This window comes from Hippopotamus amphibius, chromosome 2 (genome assembly GCF_030028045.1).
Source record: "Hippopotamus amphibius kiboko isolate mHipAmp2 chromosome 2, mHipAmp2.hap2, whole genome shotgun sequence".
Classification (NCBI taxonomy): domain Eukaryota; kingdom Metazoa; phylum Chordata; class Mammalia; order Artiodactyla; family Hippopotamidae; genus Hippopotamus; species Hippopotamus amphibius.
Genome location: NC_080187.1, coordinates 131,274,526 through 131,291,392, shown reverse-complemented (window position 1 = coordinate 131,291,392; position 16,867 = coordinate 131,274,526). Strand labels below are relative to the sequence as shown.

General features: G+C 35.7%; 1 protein-coding gene across 13 annotated transcripts in view; it reads left to right on the top strand.

Annotated features, from left to right (window-relative positions):
- MEF2A (myocyte enhancer factor 2A) overlaps positions 1–16,867 on the top strand; it is a 157,314-nt gene that overhangs the window by 129,353 nt on the left and 11,094 nt on the right. For 8 of the 13 annotated variants that reach the window (XM_057723581.1, XM_057723585.1, XM_057723594.1 and 5 more), the window contains 2 exons: positions 3,583–3,770; positions 14,787–14,810. In XM_057723581.1, coding sequence (XP_057579564.1) covers positions 3,583–3,770; positions 14,787–14,810 — 212 coding nt within the window. The remainder of the gene's footprint in view (positions 1–3,582; positions 3,771–14,786; positions 14,811–16,867) is intronic. The other 5 variants (XM_057723590.1, XM_057723591.1, XM_057723586.1 and 2 more) reach the window with 3 other exon arrangements.

The following is a 16,867-nucleotide window of genomic DNA, read 5'->3' as shown; positions in this document are numbered from 1 at the left end:
TGAGTGCAAATCAAGTAAATAAGAATCTTCTATATATTATGAGAGAAATCAAGAACACACATTCATACCATTATTTAAGAGAAACATTTTTAATCTTTACTTATATTTTGGTTTCTATGAAACCTTCCTGTTTTTGTATAAATTATTTGATGAGCGTTTTATATCCAGATGACTTGTTTATTAGCAGTTACCTCTGCCCAATTCATGGATGAGCTCTACTCCACAGGGGATGGCCTAGTATAGAGATTGTTTTTTTTTTTAACAGCACTGCTTTCTGAAGCTTAACAGAGTGCAGGAAATTGCTTTCTGGGGTGTGGAGAGGAGATTCAGCCCAGATTTAATACTTACTTCTTCAAGATAATGGAAGCAGAATGCAGGAAATAACCTCATAAGGTTAACTGAAATATCAGTCCCCACAGCAAAATTAAATCACATAATGAGTTAAAACTGGTAGGTCATTTGGTAAAAGTTTTGAAGAAATCAAGAGGAATTGGGTGAGAGTAACTTGGAGTAGAAAAGAAACACTGATCATCTGGAATCTCGACATTTTGAATGACAACTGCTGAAGAGATACAGGCCAGTTCCTAAGTGCTACACCTTACTTCTCTGTTTTCTTTGTCCCTGGAAAATGTTCTGGTTAGGATTCAACAAAGTTGATTTTGTCATGTTAGCAAAATGTTAATTTTTAATTTCATATAAATAATTCACCTAAATAACCTATAATAATGTATCTTTTTCAAACTCTGATATAAGCAAATACAGTGAAGCATTCATTTCCTTCAACAGAACTTCAAGAACTTAATCTCTTTCTAGTTATATTTTTTTTTAATTTTAGAATTTACGTATCTATTCACCAACTGACCCTATTCATTATATGTACTGTTCCTGAAAATGTTTTATAAACTACCAAAGTAGGGATTTTAGTGGTTTTAAATATTTCTCTTCTATTCAAGAAACTTTCATAGAATTAAAATGATCTGATAACCCAATACAAAATCTCTAAAGTGAAAAATATGTGCAGTACATAATTGGTTTTTGTCATTAACTTTGCAGTACTCACTGTACTACATTTCACTTCTCAGAATAGTCTTCTCAGGGTGAGGTTTTAGGAAGGTTTTAGGCCACTGTTAACACACAGCAGATGCACAGTTTTGGTTAGTCTCTGCATGTATTTAACATAGACATGTATATATATTTGTAATATGTGGTATCTGTATATTTTTGGAGGATCCTAAAGTTGTCTTTTTCTGCATTATACTAGAAGGAAAGGAACAGAATAAATACAGCTGCACTTTGCTCGTGACGGTCACTGAAGCCATGGACTCTCTGTGCTTATCTGCCCCATCATTGCCTACTCACACCTTGTTCATTCATGCTTTAGTGTATTTCTCTCACGTTTATTCATAATGCCTGCCTTATGTCATCTTTTGCCCTTTCATACTGCTTAAGTAGTTAATCCCACAAGTCTTCCCTAATTATAAACCCACATACCTGTATCAGTGCTTTGCTTTCTATTTCCTTGTGAATTTTGTGTGGTTACACTTCATTGTGTTGCCCATATCTTAAGTATAATTTTGACATCTTCATGTCTCTGTGGTGTATGCTGTTCTTGCTAACTAGAAAAGCTGCTTGAAGACCATGTAGGGTTTTTTTTAATTCCTTCCTATAACCTCTTCACTGCATAGTGCTCTACACCTCATAGACATTTAAAATTTTATTTCTAAATTGTAAAGGTAGTTCTGTATTGTTGTCTGATTTTAGATGGTTGCTCCTATTGATGTGTGAATGCTGAGTCCCACCCAGAGAATTCAAGAGGACTGTCCAGCCTTCCAGGAACTTTTAGTTCACTAGTCTGAATATTTTGTTTTCAGTCGGCTTTGTAATAAACACCAGGAGTGGAATTCTTAAGCCAACAGATTCTTTTATTCAGTGCCCTTAAACTAACATCTATGTACTGTAATAGAGTAGACTTAGATACTAAGGATTATTCAAAATAGAAGAATAGTAAAGCATTCATGGCATTAAGTCTCTGTTGCTAAAAGTACACCATATACTTGGTAAACTTAATTTTTTATGTTTTGAGTATTGTAAAGCTGATGATTATTTTTAAAGTATGGAATAGTAGTACAGTACCTATGCTGTATTTTTGATGGGCAGCTAACACTACATCTTAAATTTAGTAATTAAATTTTCACAAAGTATTTTTAAAATATATCATGTAATGTTTTCTGTTCTCATCTGCTTTATTTAAGATTTACTTAGAAGTTAAAATAGCATACGTAGCCTCTATTTTATAAATGAACATTTTATGTTCTTGTATATTACTTTACTTTCTTTAAAATTTGTAACTATCTCCACCATTGAACTGTTAAGCTGATTAATAGTAATAGGATACTATCAGTTACAACTGACAGAAAACCACCTCAATTAGGCTTAAATAGTATAGTATATTTAGTAACTTATATGTAACTGAAAAGATCCAGAAATGATATAGACAGTAAGCATGTATAGGCTTACAGTGTAGGCTTTTATTTCATTTATTTGCAGTTCTCTCTGTCAGCTTTTTCCTCATTCTGACTTTCTTCTGAGTCTCAAAATGGCTTGAGAATAAAATGCTTCCCCAGTCATATTTAGAGGAATGCAGGAGCCTCCCTCACTAGCATATAGCGGCTGCTTGACCTGGGTTCTGATTGGACATTCCTGGATCCCATCACTGGTGAGGGAGAATGCCATATACTCATTGGCTTGTGCCTGAGTCAGATGCCCATCACCAAGCCAGTCTGTGGCAAAGGGGATTGAAGTGGAATCAGCCCCACCCAAACCACATGGTTGCCACACAGGAGGAGGACCAGAATGACTGCAATATCCATGAAAATAGGAATGATCCCTTACATTTATTTTGTATCTCAACTTGTGCCCAGAAGTACTGTGTTTATACAATAGAACATATACCACAGTGTATCTGTTTCTTAATTTCCTAAGAGAGACAGCTCTTCTAGAGAAAGTTAAAAAGTAGGAATTAGATAATTGAAGGCAGATAAATCACAAATACTTAATGAAGACCTTAATGGCAGCTAAAGAAACAGAATAGGTACAGGTAGAGCTATAAAGAAGAAGTACTTGGTAAAAATAAGGTATTAGAGCTGAGTGCTAAATAAGCTTCAGTTAAGGAGATGCCCTGATTCCTAGTTCTGTGCCCAGAACTTAGTAGGAGTGCCTTTGTTGTCTTGAGAATGAATGAATAGGCTGGTCTCAGGCATCTTCTTATGTATCCCCATTATCTGGGTCCCCAGTAGGAAATGCCCCATTAGACACATTATTTTGTGTTTTAAGTTTCTCTCAGCAGGTCCAAGCAGTAAGGCTGGAAACAAGTGGCATTAGTCTTAAACTTTATATGTATTTCAGACTTAGTTGACCTTCTTTGCTTATTTGTAAAATATTCAAAGATAATGTGGCTAGATATTCTTGAGTTTTAGTATAAAATTCACTTGAAACTGGGACTGGGGAAAACTTGCATCATATTTGTACCAAAGTATTTTAATGACTAGTTTCATGTCACCAAATGATATTTCTTTTTTCCAGGGAATGGATTTGTAAACTCAAGAGCTTCTCCAAATTTGATTGGAACTACTGGTGCAAATAGTTTAGGCAAAGTTATGCCTACAAAATCTCCCCCTCCTCCAGGCGGTGGCAATCTTGGAATGAACAGTCGGAAACCAGATCTGCGAGTTGTCATCCCCCCTTCAAGCAAGGGCATGATGCCCCCACTGGTGCGTTACACCTTTCTTCAGTTTGATTCTCTAAAACATGTATGTTATACATAGTGTATATTTTCCTTTGGAATTTTCTGTACTTTCATAGAATCTAGACCTTTTCCCAATGAGTATTTCTGTTTGAAATTAGCATTTGAAGAGACAAGTCTATTTTAAATACGCAGAAATCAGATTATGAAAAAATAGGAAATAAATCTAGTTAATGGTTATTTAAAATTAAAGCTAAATATGAAGAAGTTTTTATGTTAATTTTAATTTACCAGACTGGAATCTTTGCTTAGAGATCTCATCCTCAATTTGATAAATTAATCCTGACTTAAGTACTTCTCCTCTGTGCTTTGCATACTTTCAGTAATCTTTTGCACATACTTTTCTGTAAGAGAAACACTGACTTGTTTGTTAGAAAATTCTACATACGAAAGAGAACTATTGTAGAATAGGAAAGAATGCATGAAAACTTGGATGAGTTGTTCTCCTAATAATTTTTGTTTGTTTATTCCTTCTCAAATAACCTTCCCATTTAACTCTATAAAGAATATTATAAGTCTGCCCAACCCAGCCCTTAACAGTGTTCCAGTCTCATTTCTTTTGAATCTTGTGTTTATGAATAAGAGAATATGTTTATCCCCCTTAGCTTTCTGTAGAAAAAAGTTGGAATATATATGCACGTTTTAAAACCATTCTGATCTTAGCAACTTTTTGGCTACTAACAATCAGTGTAATGTGTCAGGTGGTCTTTCTACTATGCAGCTGCTAAACTCACCATTTGATTGTTAGGTGAAAGTAATGCTGTCAGGCTTTAGATAATAATTCTACATCGTATAATGCTTTATAGATTCCCAAACATCTTTACGTGCATTGTATCATTTGATTCTCAAACTATGATCTTGGGTAGGTAAGATGAGGAAAAACCAAGGGAAAGGTTATTACTGGTCTGAGGTGGCACAAAAGAGAGCCAGAACCAAAACCCTTTAAGTCAAAACGCAAAGAAGTGCTTTTTCATTTGGAGATACAGAAAACTGGAAACTGTTGCTCCCAGCCTTACACTGAAAAAATGTTGGACAAACAGGTTCATAGTTTTCCTTGAACATGTTGTAGTGCTGAGATTTCAGGGCAACCAACTGGCCCAGACTCTAGGGAGAGACATACTGCAGGGAGAGGACATTGGAGCACTGACTTATCTGGGCATGACACAGATAATAAGAGTTAAGCTAGGGTGATTGGTGAATTGCTAGAGGCCAAGTGTTCACTGGCAGGACCCTGTACAACCCCTGGGACAGCGATATAGGGAGAGTCTTAAGCTCTCTTGCAGGCTTTTTCTCCATGAACCCCACGGGGTGCTCACAGAAAAAAATTGGGAAGTGTCCTGAAAACATCTCCCCTGTGGTATGCAACTGGGAGAGAGGAAGAGCAGCCACTACGTTAGGGCAAAACATTTTGCCCGGGCCCTTCTCCCCTTTCCATCCTGTGAAACAAAAGTCTTAATCTGTGAGGACATGACCAGCATAAACGGTCACCGTTAGGGCACTGGTGAATTCCCATTGTATCTGGGAAATGGAAGAGGAAAACTCTCTCAACCCATGGCGGAGGAGCAAGGACAATGCCATGAACATGGCAGAATTTCTGAGAAGGCTGCAGCCTGAGCCATAGCGCAGAGGGGAAGGCTTAAAGATGAGAATGTTGCACTCTTTGGGGGAAAAAAACAAATAAAAAACATGTAGCAAACCAATCTCCCACGCCCCCCCAGAGGCATTTGAGGTCTGTAGTGGATACACTGAGGGTAACCATAGCAACAGTGAAGCACAAACCCAGCCCAGTTCTTCATTAAGTTAACTCAAACTCTGCGTCAAAGGCCTAGCAGGAGAAAAGACCTATAGGTCTACAAGGCAGTAGGAATTACCCACACTGACATACAAAGAGGAGAGTCAAAACAAAACAAAAAACAGAACAAAGCCTCCAATAGTTGTGGGGCTTTTTCAGCTGATTTAACCTGTTTGTAACTAGAATTCCAAAAAGAGAAGAAAGAGAGAACAGACCAGAAGAAATGTTTGAAGAAATAATAACCAACACCAAACACACACACTTTCAGACTGCTAAAAGCAAAAGACAAAGAGGAAAATCTTAAAGGCAACCAAGGAAAAGAGATAGAGGAATGAAGATGAGAATTTATACCATACTTCTCTTCAGAAACTATGCAAGCTACAGAACAATGGAGTAATGTAAAGTGCTGCAATTAAAACAAAAACAAAAAAACTCTCAACCTAGAATTCTGTACCCAGCAAAAATATCTTTCAATAAATGAAAGGGACATAAAAACCTTCTCAAAATTCGTGGGAATTAATTGCCAGCAGACATACTCTATGAGAAATGTTAAAGGATGTCCTTTGGAGGAAGGCATATGCTACCAGCAAACTGTATATGGAAATGGAATAAATGAAGATAAAATGTAATTCATTTTGTCCTACATGTTATAAACTAATTTTAGAAGAGTTTTAAATTTATACAAAGACTGCAAAGATAGTACAGAAAGTTCCCATATGCTCCACACCCAATTTCTCTTGTTATTAACATCTTACATTAGTATGGTACATTTGTTAATGACTCATGAATCAATAGTGATATGTTATTATTAGCCAAAGTCCATACTTTATTCAGATGCCCTTAGTTTTTAACTTCATGTCTTTTTTTTTCTGGAATCCAGTCCAGGATACCACACTGCATTTAGTAGTCATGTCTCTTTAGGCTCTTTTTGGCTGGGATAGTTTCTCTAAGACTTTACTTACTTTAATGACCTTGACAGTTCTGAGTATTGGTCAGGTATGTTGAGTGTTCCTCAACTGCAGTTTTTCTGATGTTTTTCTCTTCATTAGACTTGCGTTATGTGTTTGGGGGAGGAAGGCCATGAAACTGAAGTGCCGTTTTCATCACATTATATCAAGGGTACCTACTGTCAACATGACTGTACTTTGGTCACCTTGCTGTGTAGTATTTCACTGGCTACTCTTTTCCCCCTTCCCATTCTGTCCTCTTTGGAAAGAAGTCACTATGTGAGGCCCACACCTAAGGAGTAGGGGTTACGCTCTACCTCCTTGAGGGCAGAGTATCTACATATGTTATTTGGAGTTCTTCTGCACAGGTTACTTCTCTGTTCTCTCTCATTTGTTTAATCATTTATTTATATTGAATATTAATATGGACTCATGGACATTTATTTTATACGTTGGGTTATAGTAGTACTAAATTCTGTTAATATGTGATTCTATCAATACCAATACTAGTTTATTCTGTTGCTCAAATTGTTCCAGCTTTAGCTATTGAGGGCTGTTCAGCCAGTTACTGTGCCCCTCTTAAGTACCCTCATCCCTGTGGGGACTTTTGGCAAGGGGGAAGGTAAGGGTTACTATTTTATTTTCTGGTTACTACAGAATGCTCCAGGCTCATCTTGTGTGTTTCCTGGCCTAGTCCTAGAATCAGGCATTTCTCTGAGGAACCTTGGTTCCTTTTATTGTGGGTGTTAGAAACCAAGATGTGGGTGTTTTCCCTCTTCTTACTTGCTCCGAAAGATAGTTAGCTTTCTAAAGCAAACACGGTGGCAATGACTTTTATGTTTATAGCACATATAAAAATAAAATGACAGGGGCTTCCCTGGTGGCGCAGTGGTTAAGAATCCACCTGCCAATGCAGGGGACACGAGTTTGATACCTGGTCCAGGAAGATCTCACATGCTGTGGATCAGCTAAACCTGTGCACCACAACTGCTGAGCCTGTGTTCTAAAGCCTGTGAGCCACAACTGTTGAGCCCATGTGCCACAACTACTGAAGCCCACGCACCTAGAGCCCATGCTCCGCAACAAGAGAAACCACAACGAGAAACCCACACGCCACAAGAGAGGGTAGCCTCCACTCACCACAACCAGAGAAAGCCCGCGCACAGTAACAAAGACCCAACACGGCCAATAAATAAATAAATAAATAAGTAAATAAATTTATTTCAAAAAATAAATAAAACGACTGTTGTAGGTCTTTACACATGATGAGGTGTATATTTGAAGGTGAACTCCAATTAACTGAAGATGTGTATTGTAAACCCTAGTACAACTGTAGGAAATAAAAAGAGGTATAAATAAGTCAATAGAGGAGATAAAATGGAAATATAAAATATGTTCCAATAGCCTAAGAAATGGGAGAAAAAGAGAAAAATAAAGAACAAGATGGAACAAATGAAATATAGCTAGCAAGATTGCAGATTTTAATCCAACTATACAAGTAAACATGGCATAAACATCAGTTAAAAGACAAAATATCAGGTTGGTTAAAAAAAGGAAGATCATACTATACACTATAAGAACCCCACTTTAAATATAAATACATAGGTAAAAGGATGGAGAAAAATATACTATGCAAATATTAATCAAAAGAAAGCTAGTGTAGCCATATTAATTTCAAACAATGTAGACTTCACGATAAGGAATATTATCAAGGATAAAGAAGGATGTTACATAGTCCATATTCCAAGAAATAAGTATCTTTAATGTCTGTGTATGTAACACCAGACCTTCAAAATACATAAAGCAAAAACTGATACAACTAAAAGGTGGAAGAGAAAAATCCACAATTGTAGTTGGAACCTTCAACACTCCTTTCAGTAATTGATAGAAGAAGTAGGCAGAAAAATCAGTTAGGGGTCTAGGTGACATGAGCAATATTCAACTGACCTGACCTAAGAGACAGTTACAGAACACTTCACAGAGCAGAACACACATTCTTCTTAAGGGTGCTGGGTACATACAGCAAAGATAGACTGTATCCTGTGCCAGAAAACAAACCTCAGCAAATTTCAGAGACTTGAAATCATGCAGATTATAGTCTCTGACTATAATAAAAGCAATAACAGAAAGACAACAGGAAAATCTCCACATATAGAAATTAAATAACATACTTTTAAATTAACTCATGGGTCAAAGAGGAAATCTGAGGGAAATTTTGAGATATATATAGCATATCAGAATTTTGGGGACCAGGTAGAGTAATGCTGAGCAGGGAAATTCATAACATTAAATGTTTATATTTGAAAAGAGGAAGGTCCCAAATCAGTAAGCTTTTATTTTAAGAAACTGGAGAAAGAAGAGCAAAATTTACGCAAAGCAACCAGAAGAAAAGAAAAAAATGGGGAGCAGAAATTAATGAAACTTAAAACAGAAAGATAGTAGAGAAAAGAAATCAAACCAAAGGCTGGGTTTTTTAAGGATCAATAAAATTACTAAATTTCTAGCCAAGATTGTGAAGGAAAAAGAGAAGAACACAAGTTATCAATATCAAAAATGAAAGAGGTTATATAACCCAAAAGATACTAAAAGATAATACTGCAAACTATTACTGTACAGAAGATAAGCTACAAAGTAATACTACAAATAATTATTGTACAACAGCTAATCTACAAACAAAACCACACTACAGTTTCAAAGGGGGCAGGGGGAAACTACAAGCAACTCTATTCTAATAATAGATTTGACAGTTTAGATGATATGAGCAAATTCTTTGAAAAACACAAATTACCAAAGAATTATCAGACTCACTGAAGAAGAAGTAGTTAACCTAACTAGTAAATATTTATTAAAGAAATTGAATTCCTAGTTTTAAAACCTTAAAAAAAAAAAAAAAACTCCAGAAGCAGATAGTTTCACTGCCAAATTCTACCAAATATTTAAGAAGAAATAAATATCCCAGTATCCCTCATAAACTCTAGACATAAAATCCTCAACAAGTATTAGTTTATTAGTAAATAAATTCATCAATATACTAAAAAGGATAATATATCAAGACCAAGTGGGTTTCATTTCAGGAATACGAGGTTGATTGTAAATTTGAAAATTTATCAATATAATTTATCATGTTAACAGAATTCAACTTTTATTCATAATAAAAATAACTTTCATCAAACTAGGAGAAGGAGGGAACTTTTTTAACCTAATAAAGAGGATTTTTGGAAATTCTACAACTAATATATTTAATAAAGGGGAAACATTCTGTCTTTTAGTAAAATATTAGGAACTAGACAGTGATGTTTATTCTCACCATTCATATTCAACATTGTACTGGAAGTGCTAGAAGGAACGATAAGTCAATAAAAATAAGTAAAATGTGTAGGTACTGGAAAGAAGGAAATTAAACTGTCTCTGTTTATAGTAGGCATAATATTTATGTAGAAAAGCATAAAGAACCTACAAAAAAAAAATTCCAGTGAGCAAGTGGAATACGAAATTTTAAAATACCATTTAAATATTACTGAAAAAAATACCTACAAATCGAACCAAATATGTGCATGATTTTCATGCTAAAACTACAATACGTTGTTGAAAGAAATCAGAGACCCAAATGAATAGAGAGAGATATCATGTGAATGGGTTTGAAGACTCAATATTATCAAGATGTCACTTCTTCCTAAATTGGTCAGTAGATTAAACACAGCCCGAATTTAAATCACAGCAAAGTTTTTTGTAGATCAACAAGCCAATTCTAAAATATGTATGGAAAGGCAAAGGAACTACAGTGGCCAAAACAGATTTGGAAGAGAACAAAATAGGAAGATTAACACTACCTGGTTTCAAGACCTACTGTTAAGCTACAGTAATAAGGAATGTGTGGTACTGGCAAAAAGATGAGTACGTAGGTCAAAGGACAAAACAGAGAGCCCAGAAAATAGACCCACATAAATATATTCAGGTGGTTTTTTTACAGAGGTAGTAAGGCAGTTCAGTGAAGTAAGGGTACTTAGTACAACTGTGCAAAAATAGAACCTTGATATATAATTCATACTTTACACAAAAATTAACTCAAAATGTATTATAGATCCAAATGCAAAACACAAAACTGAAACTTCTAGAAGAAGACATTATAGAATTACAACACCAAAAGCATGATACATAAAGAAAACAATGATATGTTGGGTATTTATCAAAATTTAAGTTTCACTCCATGAAAAGGCCCTGTTCAGAGAATGAAAAGCCAATCCACAGATGAGGAGAGAATATTTGCAAAATCACCTATCTGGTAAAAGACTTGTATTCAGAATGATACAACTACACACCTGTTAGAATGGCCAAAATTACAAAAACAAAACCAAAAAATTAAAAATGTCAAGTTCTGGCAAGGATGCAGAGCAACAAGAATTCTCATGTATTCCTGCTTAGAATGCAAAATGGTACAGCCACTTTGGAAGACAGTTTGGCAGCTTCTTATAAAGTTAAATATGTACTTGTCATACAACCCATTCATCCTGCTCCTAGAGTATTTACTCAAGTGAATTGAAAACATGCTTATACAAAACACTGTATTTTTCATAATCGCCCCAAAGTGGAAACAACCCAGATGTCCTTCCAGCAGGTAAATGGTGGATATAGACACTCTGGTACATCCAGACAAAGGAATATTGCTCAGCAATAAAAAGAGATGAAGTATTTATTCACAACAATATAAATGAATCTTAAGTGAATTTTGCTAATTGAAAGAAGCCAGATCCAAAAGACTAAATAGTATATATATGATTACATTTATGTTTCATTCTGGAAAGTACAAAACAGATAAGTGGCTGCCAGGGTGGGGAGAGGAGTTGGCTACAAAAGGGGTGGTATAAGGGAATTTTTGAGGGGATGGAACTATCTGTGATACTATATTGTTGGATACATGAATCTGTGCTTTTGTTAAAACCCAGTGGTCCCCAGCCTTTTTGGCAGCAGGGACTGGTTTCCTGGAAGAGTTTTTGCATGGATGGGGGAGGGGTGGTTCAGGTGGTAATGCGGGCGATGGGGAGGGATGAGCAGCAGATTAAGCTTCACTCGCTCACCCTGCCACTCACCTCCTGCTGTGCGGCCCAGTTCCTAACAACCCTTGGACCAGTACCAGTCCATGGCCTGGGGAGTAGGAACCCTGTTAAAACCTATAAAACTGTACAATACAAAGAGTGGGGTTTTTTTTTTTTTTGTTTTTTTTTTTTTACTGTTTGCAGTTTTAAAAACTCAGCCAGGATTCCAGGGGAACCCAAGATGGAATACAGACCATAATACATGAATATAACTTTATTACAAATGAGTGGTATGATGACACTGCAGGGGGTGAGGAAGAAAGAGCTAGTCTAAGTAACTTTGGAAACTTCTGACTGGATACTGTAAGGATGGAGACCAAAAACTTGCATAAAATCATGGTACTCAAGGTGATAGACTTGTTACACACACAGACACACACAGACACACACACACACACACACACACACACACACACACACACACACCCTTAAGTAAGTGAATACTGTGTGTTGTAGGTAAAGAAAGCCAGGTTTCTCGAGAAAAAAGTTGCAATTAAGCAAGGTGGGTGGGGAAGGCTAAAATGAACCCTGTTTTTCTGGGTTGTAGTTGGAGCTTTCAGTATGAACTTGTTTTTTTAACATATATACAGATAGATACAGAAATATAGATGTGTGTGCACATGAATACGTATACATCATGTATTTCCTAGCTCTGACTGCTGAGAGGGTCTTGAAACAATGACGCCTAGTAACTGAGCACACCTGGCACTCAGATCTTAGTTTCTGAACACCATTCTCCAATAAAAGGAATCAAGACTCCTTGGAGAAGTGATTGATTATAGAGCTAGGGTCAGGAAAGTACACGATGAGCCAGAGGTGCCAGAGGATAAGGAGATGTATGTCAAGAGTCACAGGAACCAGCCTTTCAGAGGAGCTCCCAGTGGCCAGATCTGGAACAATTTAAGCAACAAGATAAATAACAGCATTGGATTATAACACAAGAAGAATAAAAGTATAAAAAATACTGAGACTGTTACTAAGTGATTGAATAAATAAATAAAGGGAGAAGGGACAACTCTTCTATAGAGAAGAAGTCTAATTAATACATGTGGAAAGAATGAGAAGAATGGCAAATCACCATTATAACACCACAGTGCAGACCTTGAAGGCAAGGTCAGTGGATGAATGCTAAAATTAGCAAAAATTTAAGGATGTTTAATAATCGCAGTGTCTCTCGCCAAATAATTGTTGATTACAAAAAGAAAAATGGTGATTTTATAGTGGAGAATCCTGGAAGACAATACTTTAATTAGAAGATCAAGGTTAACATCACTGGTAATGATGACATGTGTCTTCTGATATATGCTAAGAAGATCATATCACCTTTGTGGTCTTCTTCCAAAAATCCATGCTGTCTATCTAACTGTGAGAAAATATCAGACAGACCCAAACTGAAGGACGATCTCCAAGATACCTGACCAGTACTCTTCCAAAGTTGTCAAGGTCATAAAAAACAGGGAAAGACAGGGAACTGTGGAGACCAGCAGAGACTAAGGATACATGACAGCTAAAGGCATGTAAGATGCAGGATCTGATCCTGGACCAGAAAAAGGACATTCGTGAAAAGACTGAAACCCAAGGAAAGTCTGGCGTTTTGGTTACTCCTACATTACTTTATCAGTTTTGACAACTGCATCCTGTTTCTTCAGGATGTTAACTTCGGGGAAGCTGGGTGAGGTGTGTGATGGTATGCTCTCTTTGCAACTGCTCTCTAAGCCTAAAATTATTTCAGAATACAAAGTTAAAACTACACACATGTATATAACAAAGTATATATATTACAAGATGTTATATGATGTTACAAGATGTTACAAAGAAATATACCTGAAAGAACCCAGCTGAGAAAAAATGACATTTAGGGTAGTCATTTGAGTCACCTTTCAGGAACTAGATGTGGAATACCTGCCACTGTCCTTCAGAAATAAAAACTACAGGAAGTTTCATTTAAGGCATAGAAATATGTTTATAAGAATTACTAATAAAATGCAGAATTTAAGGACAGACCACAAGTTTGACATTTAGCAGCTTGTCAGTTACTGGATCTTTTTTTTAAGAGATCATGAAGCATCTCTGTGGAATTCTTAAAATTTGCCACAGAAGCTGTTTATACCCTTATCCCTGTAAGTCAAAGTGAAAACTGCACACACACTCCCATAGTGTTTTGATGTGTCTTACAGTTGGAGATATATGAAGATGTCTGTAATAAAACAGTTGAAGAGCATTTTGCCCACACTAGAAATAGCAGTTTGTAGGCCGGGTAGTTATTTTTCAGAGTAAATAATGAACCTCGCTCCTATTTCACACATCTGCAGATAAAGCTGCTTTCAGATTGGGACTCCATGTATCAGTGATGCTTATAAAGACACCTTTCGTAGATTGACAAAGAAGCTTGACTTATTAAGTAAAATAATTTAAAAAATTAGTAGATTATTTCTAGCATATTAATATTTTCTATATGTGTAGGGAAAAAAGGAGCAATATGTTTCCTTCACCTTGTTTCTTTATGTGATTGATCCGTTCATTTCTCCTCCAGTCTCATCTTTTCATGTGTGTGGTTTTTCTCCACTGAAATTATTGTATTCATTTGGCAACTATATTTGGAAATGATAAACATACAAATTTGTATTAGTTAAAACTAATACTAATTAACAAATGTTTGAGTTCTTGTTTCATAACATTGTGCTAGTTACTGTGGGAAATAAGAAACAAGATAATTTCTGCCCACCAAGGAGCACAACATCTAGTATAAGACAGATGGACATGTGTGACCAGGTAGGGTAGAGATGGGAGGATTTAAATGTTAAGTGAAGAGTTAGTAACGAGTTCCATGATTAGGAAATCCTTTTATATATTGTCACAGTAGCATGGCCATATGTAGGCGAGGCCAGCTTGAGAACAGACCAAGTTGGGGTAGGAATGTCTTTAAATCCTGGTCGTAGAGAATTTAAAAGAATCTTTCCAGTCTTTTGAAGTCAGCTAAGGTACAGATACAATAAATAATTTATATTTGTACTCACTGCATGTATAATCATCTCTTTAGACTTCCAAACAACTGCTAGTGTTCAGATAACATGTTTTTCTAAAGAAATATTTTATATTCGAGTACCAGCAGTCTTAGTAACTCTCTTATCCCTCTTATGTGCTGAGTGCAGTCGGAGGAAGAGGAATTGGAGTTGGTGAGTGTGGGTTTCTGCTTGAAGGGAGTTGAAAAAGATTTAGAAATTACTAATTCTCTTCAGTGTTTTTATCTAACTAATGTTCCCTTTGTTACACAAATTTTTTTTCTTGCTATTAAATACTGTCCCAAACATTTTGAGTAACTAAACCAACCTGCTGGTACTGCAGAGTCTGGTTTTTCTGTTTATAAGTGTATATATTGACCCATTTTATTTGTTGTAGGGAACTTTGGGATAGAGCCTTTATAAACAATAGCTATCCATGATCACAAAGCACGTTAAATAATTTTTTTAAGGAAAGATAAAAAATACCTTATATAGTTCCACAAATTATTAATATATTTTTAGAAAATGACTTCACCCTCACAGTTCCTCAGATTGTAACGCACTGTCTTGTGTTGTTTCTCTTTCTTTCAAAAAGATTACATCATTTTTGGTGAGGTCACCTTTTACACAGAGTTAGAATTATTTCATCCTGCATGAGATGATCTGAACCACAAGAGGGTTCCCTGTTTATTAAAATGAATGTCTTTAATTTAACATACACAAACTTACTTTTTCTCTATCAGAAGATATTCTGTTCTTAAAAGTAGCTATTACCTTTTTTCCAAAACAAATGACTTCTGTTGGCTTTTTTCCTAGAAAATAAATTTGACTAAAAATAACTTTCAGTTGATCTGTTTCTTTGGAAACTAAAACGCAAGACCTCACAGAACTGATCTTCTGATTTCAAAGTCTGCTGCTAATTAGGTGACTTTAAAGGGAATAAAAACTTGAAAGTGTTTAGTTTTTAGCATGGACAGGGGTTAGATTGCATGAAAGCATGGGGGAAAGGCATCTGTTGATTTTATTTACATTTTATTATTAGATGTATATGCATGCTGGTGTGTTTTGCACAGTTTGTTTCTTTTCAAATAAGGTTGTCTGTGCTCTGTCCCTAAAATGAAAGACTGTTCTTTAACTTTGTTATCGCTCCCACAGTTTTGGATGTGGTTTCATATTGGTTAGCTAAAATATACTAGCTAGCTGTCATTGCGGTACTGGATTATATCACGTGCAGATTTTAACTATCTTTTGGGGAAATACTTTACTTAATGATACAGTAATGGTTAGTAAATGGATGTTTATATCTCAAGATAAAATAATTCATATTAGATTATATCTTACTATTTATACCCTTAAGAAGTTATTGTGAATGCTTCCTTGTGAATTTATGAATTATCTAGCAATATGTTGCCCTCTAGTGGCTGTGGAAATCAATGCCTTTCAGCTTTGATGAGTAGAACCAATATATTGGAGTGTGACTGTTTTACACACACACACACACACACACACACACACACACACACACACACACACGTGTGCCCGTGCCACCACCCCATCTTGAGGTCACATCAGGAGACTTCCGTGCAGGTGAAGCTATGACATGGATAGAGCCAGGTCAAACCATGTCATACTGTATTTTTCACCTAATATTTGACTCTTGAAGTTTCAGTGACCAAATCTGTGAGAACAGATTAAGTCCAAAGTAGATCTTTGTCTCAAAAATTCATTAAAATTTTTAACTTGATGCTGTGACAAAAATATGTTCCTTTCCACATTCCTTAAAGTATACCCTCAATTACAGAATTTCAAAGGTAAATTTATGTTATTTGAAGACTAAAATCTAGCAATCATAAAAATAAATGCTTGTAATTAAGAAATGAATATATAACTAAAAACTGTAAACAGTTATTCATATTATCTAAAACTTAAGCTAATTCAGACTCTACAACTTAATCAATTTAAAATGCAGAGCTTTGTGTGTCAGAACCAAAACACAATCTGTTAGAATTCATAAGGTTGTACAAATTGGCTTGAGCTCTAAAATATAATCACAAATGGCTCTGATCCAAAGTGAATAAGGACAAGTGCTCTGGAGCCTACACTAAAGACTCCTTTAAACCAGGCTGCAGAGATTCCTTTAGAAGCCTTGCGATTCTAGAACAACTCTGTGACAGCTCCAGGGGAGTAGCTATGGATCAGAAGGAATAAATATATTTACCTTTTTTTTTTTA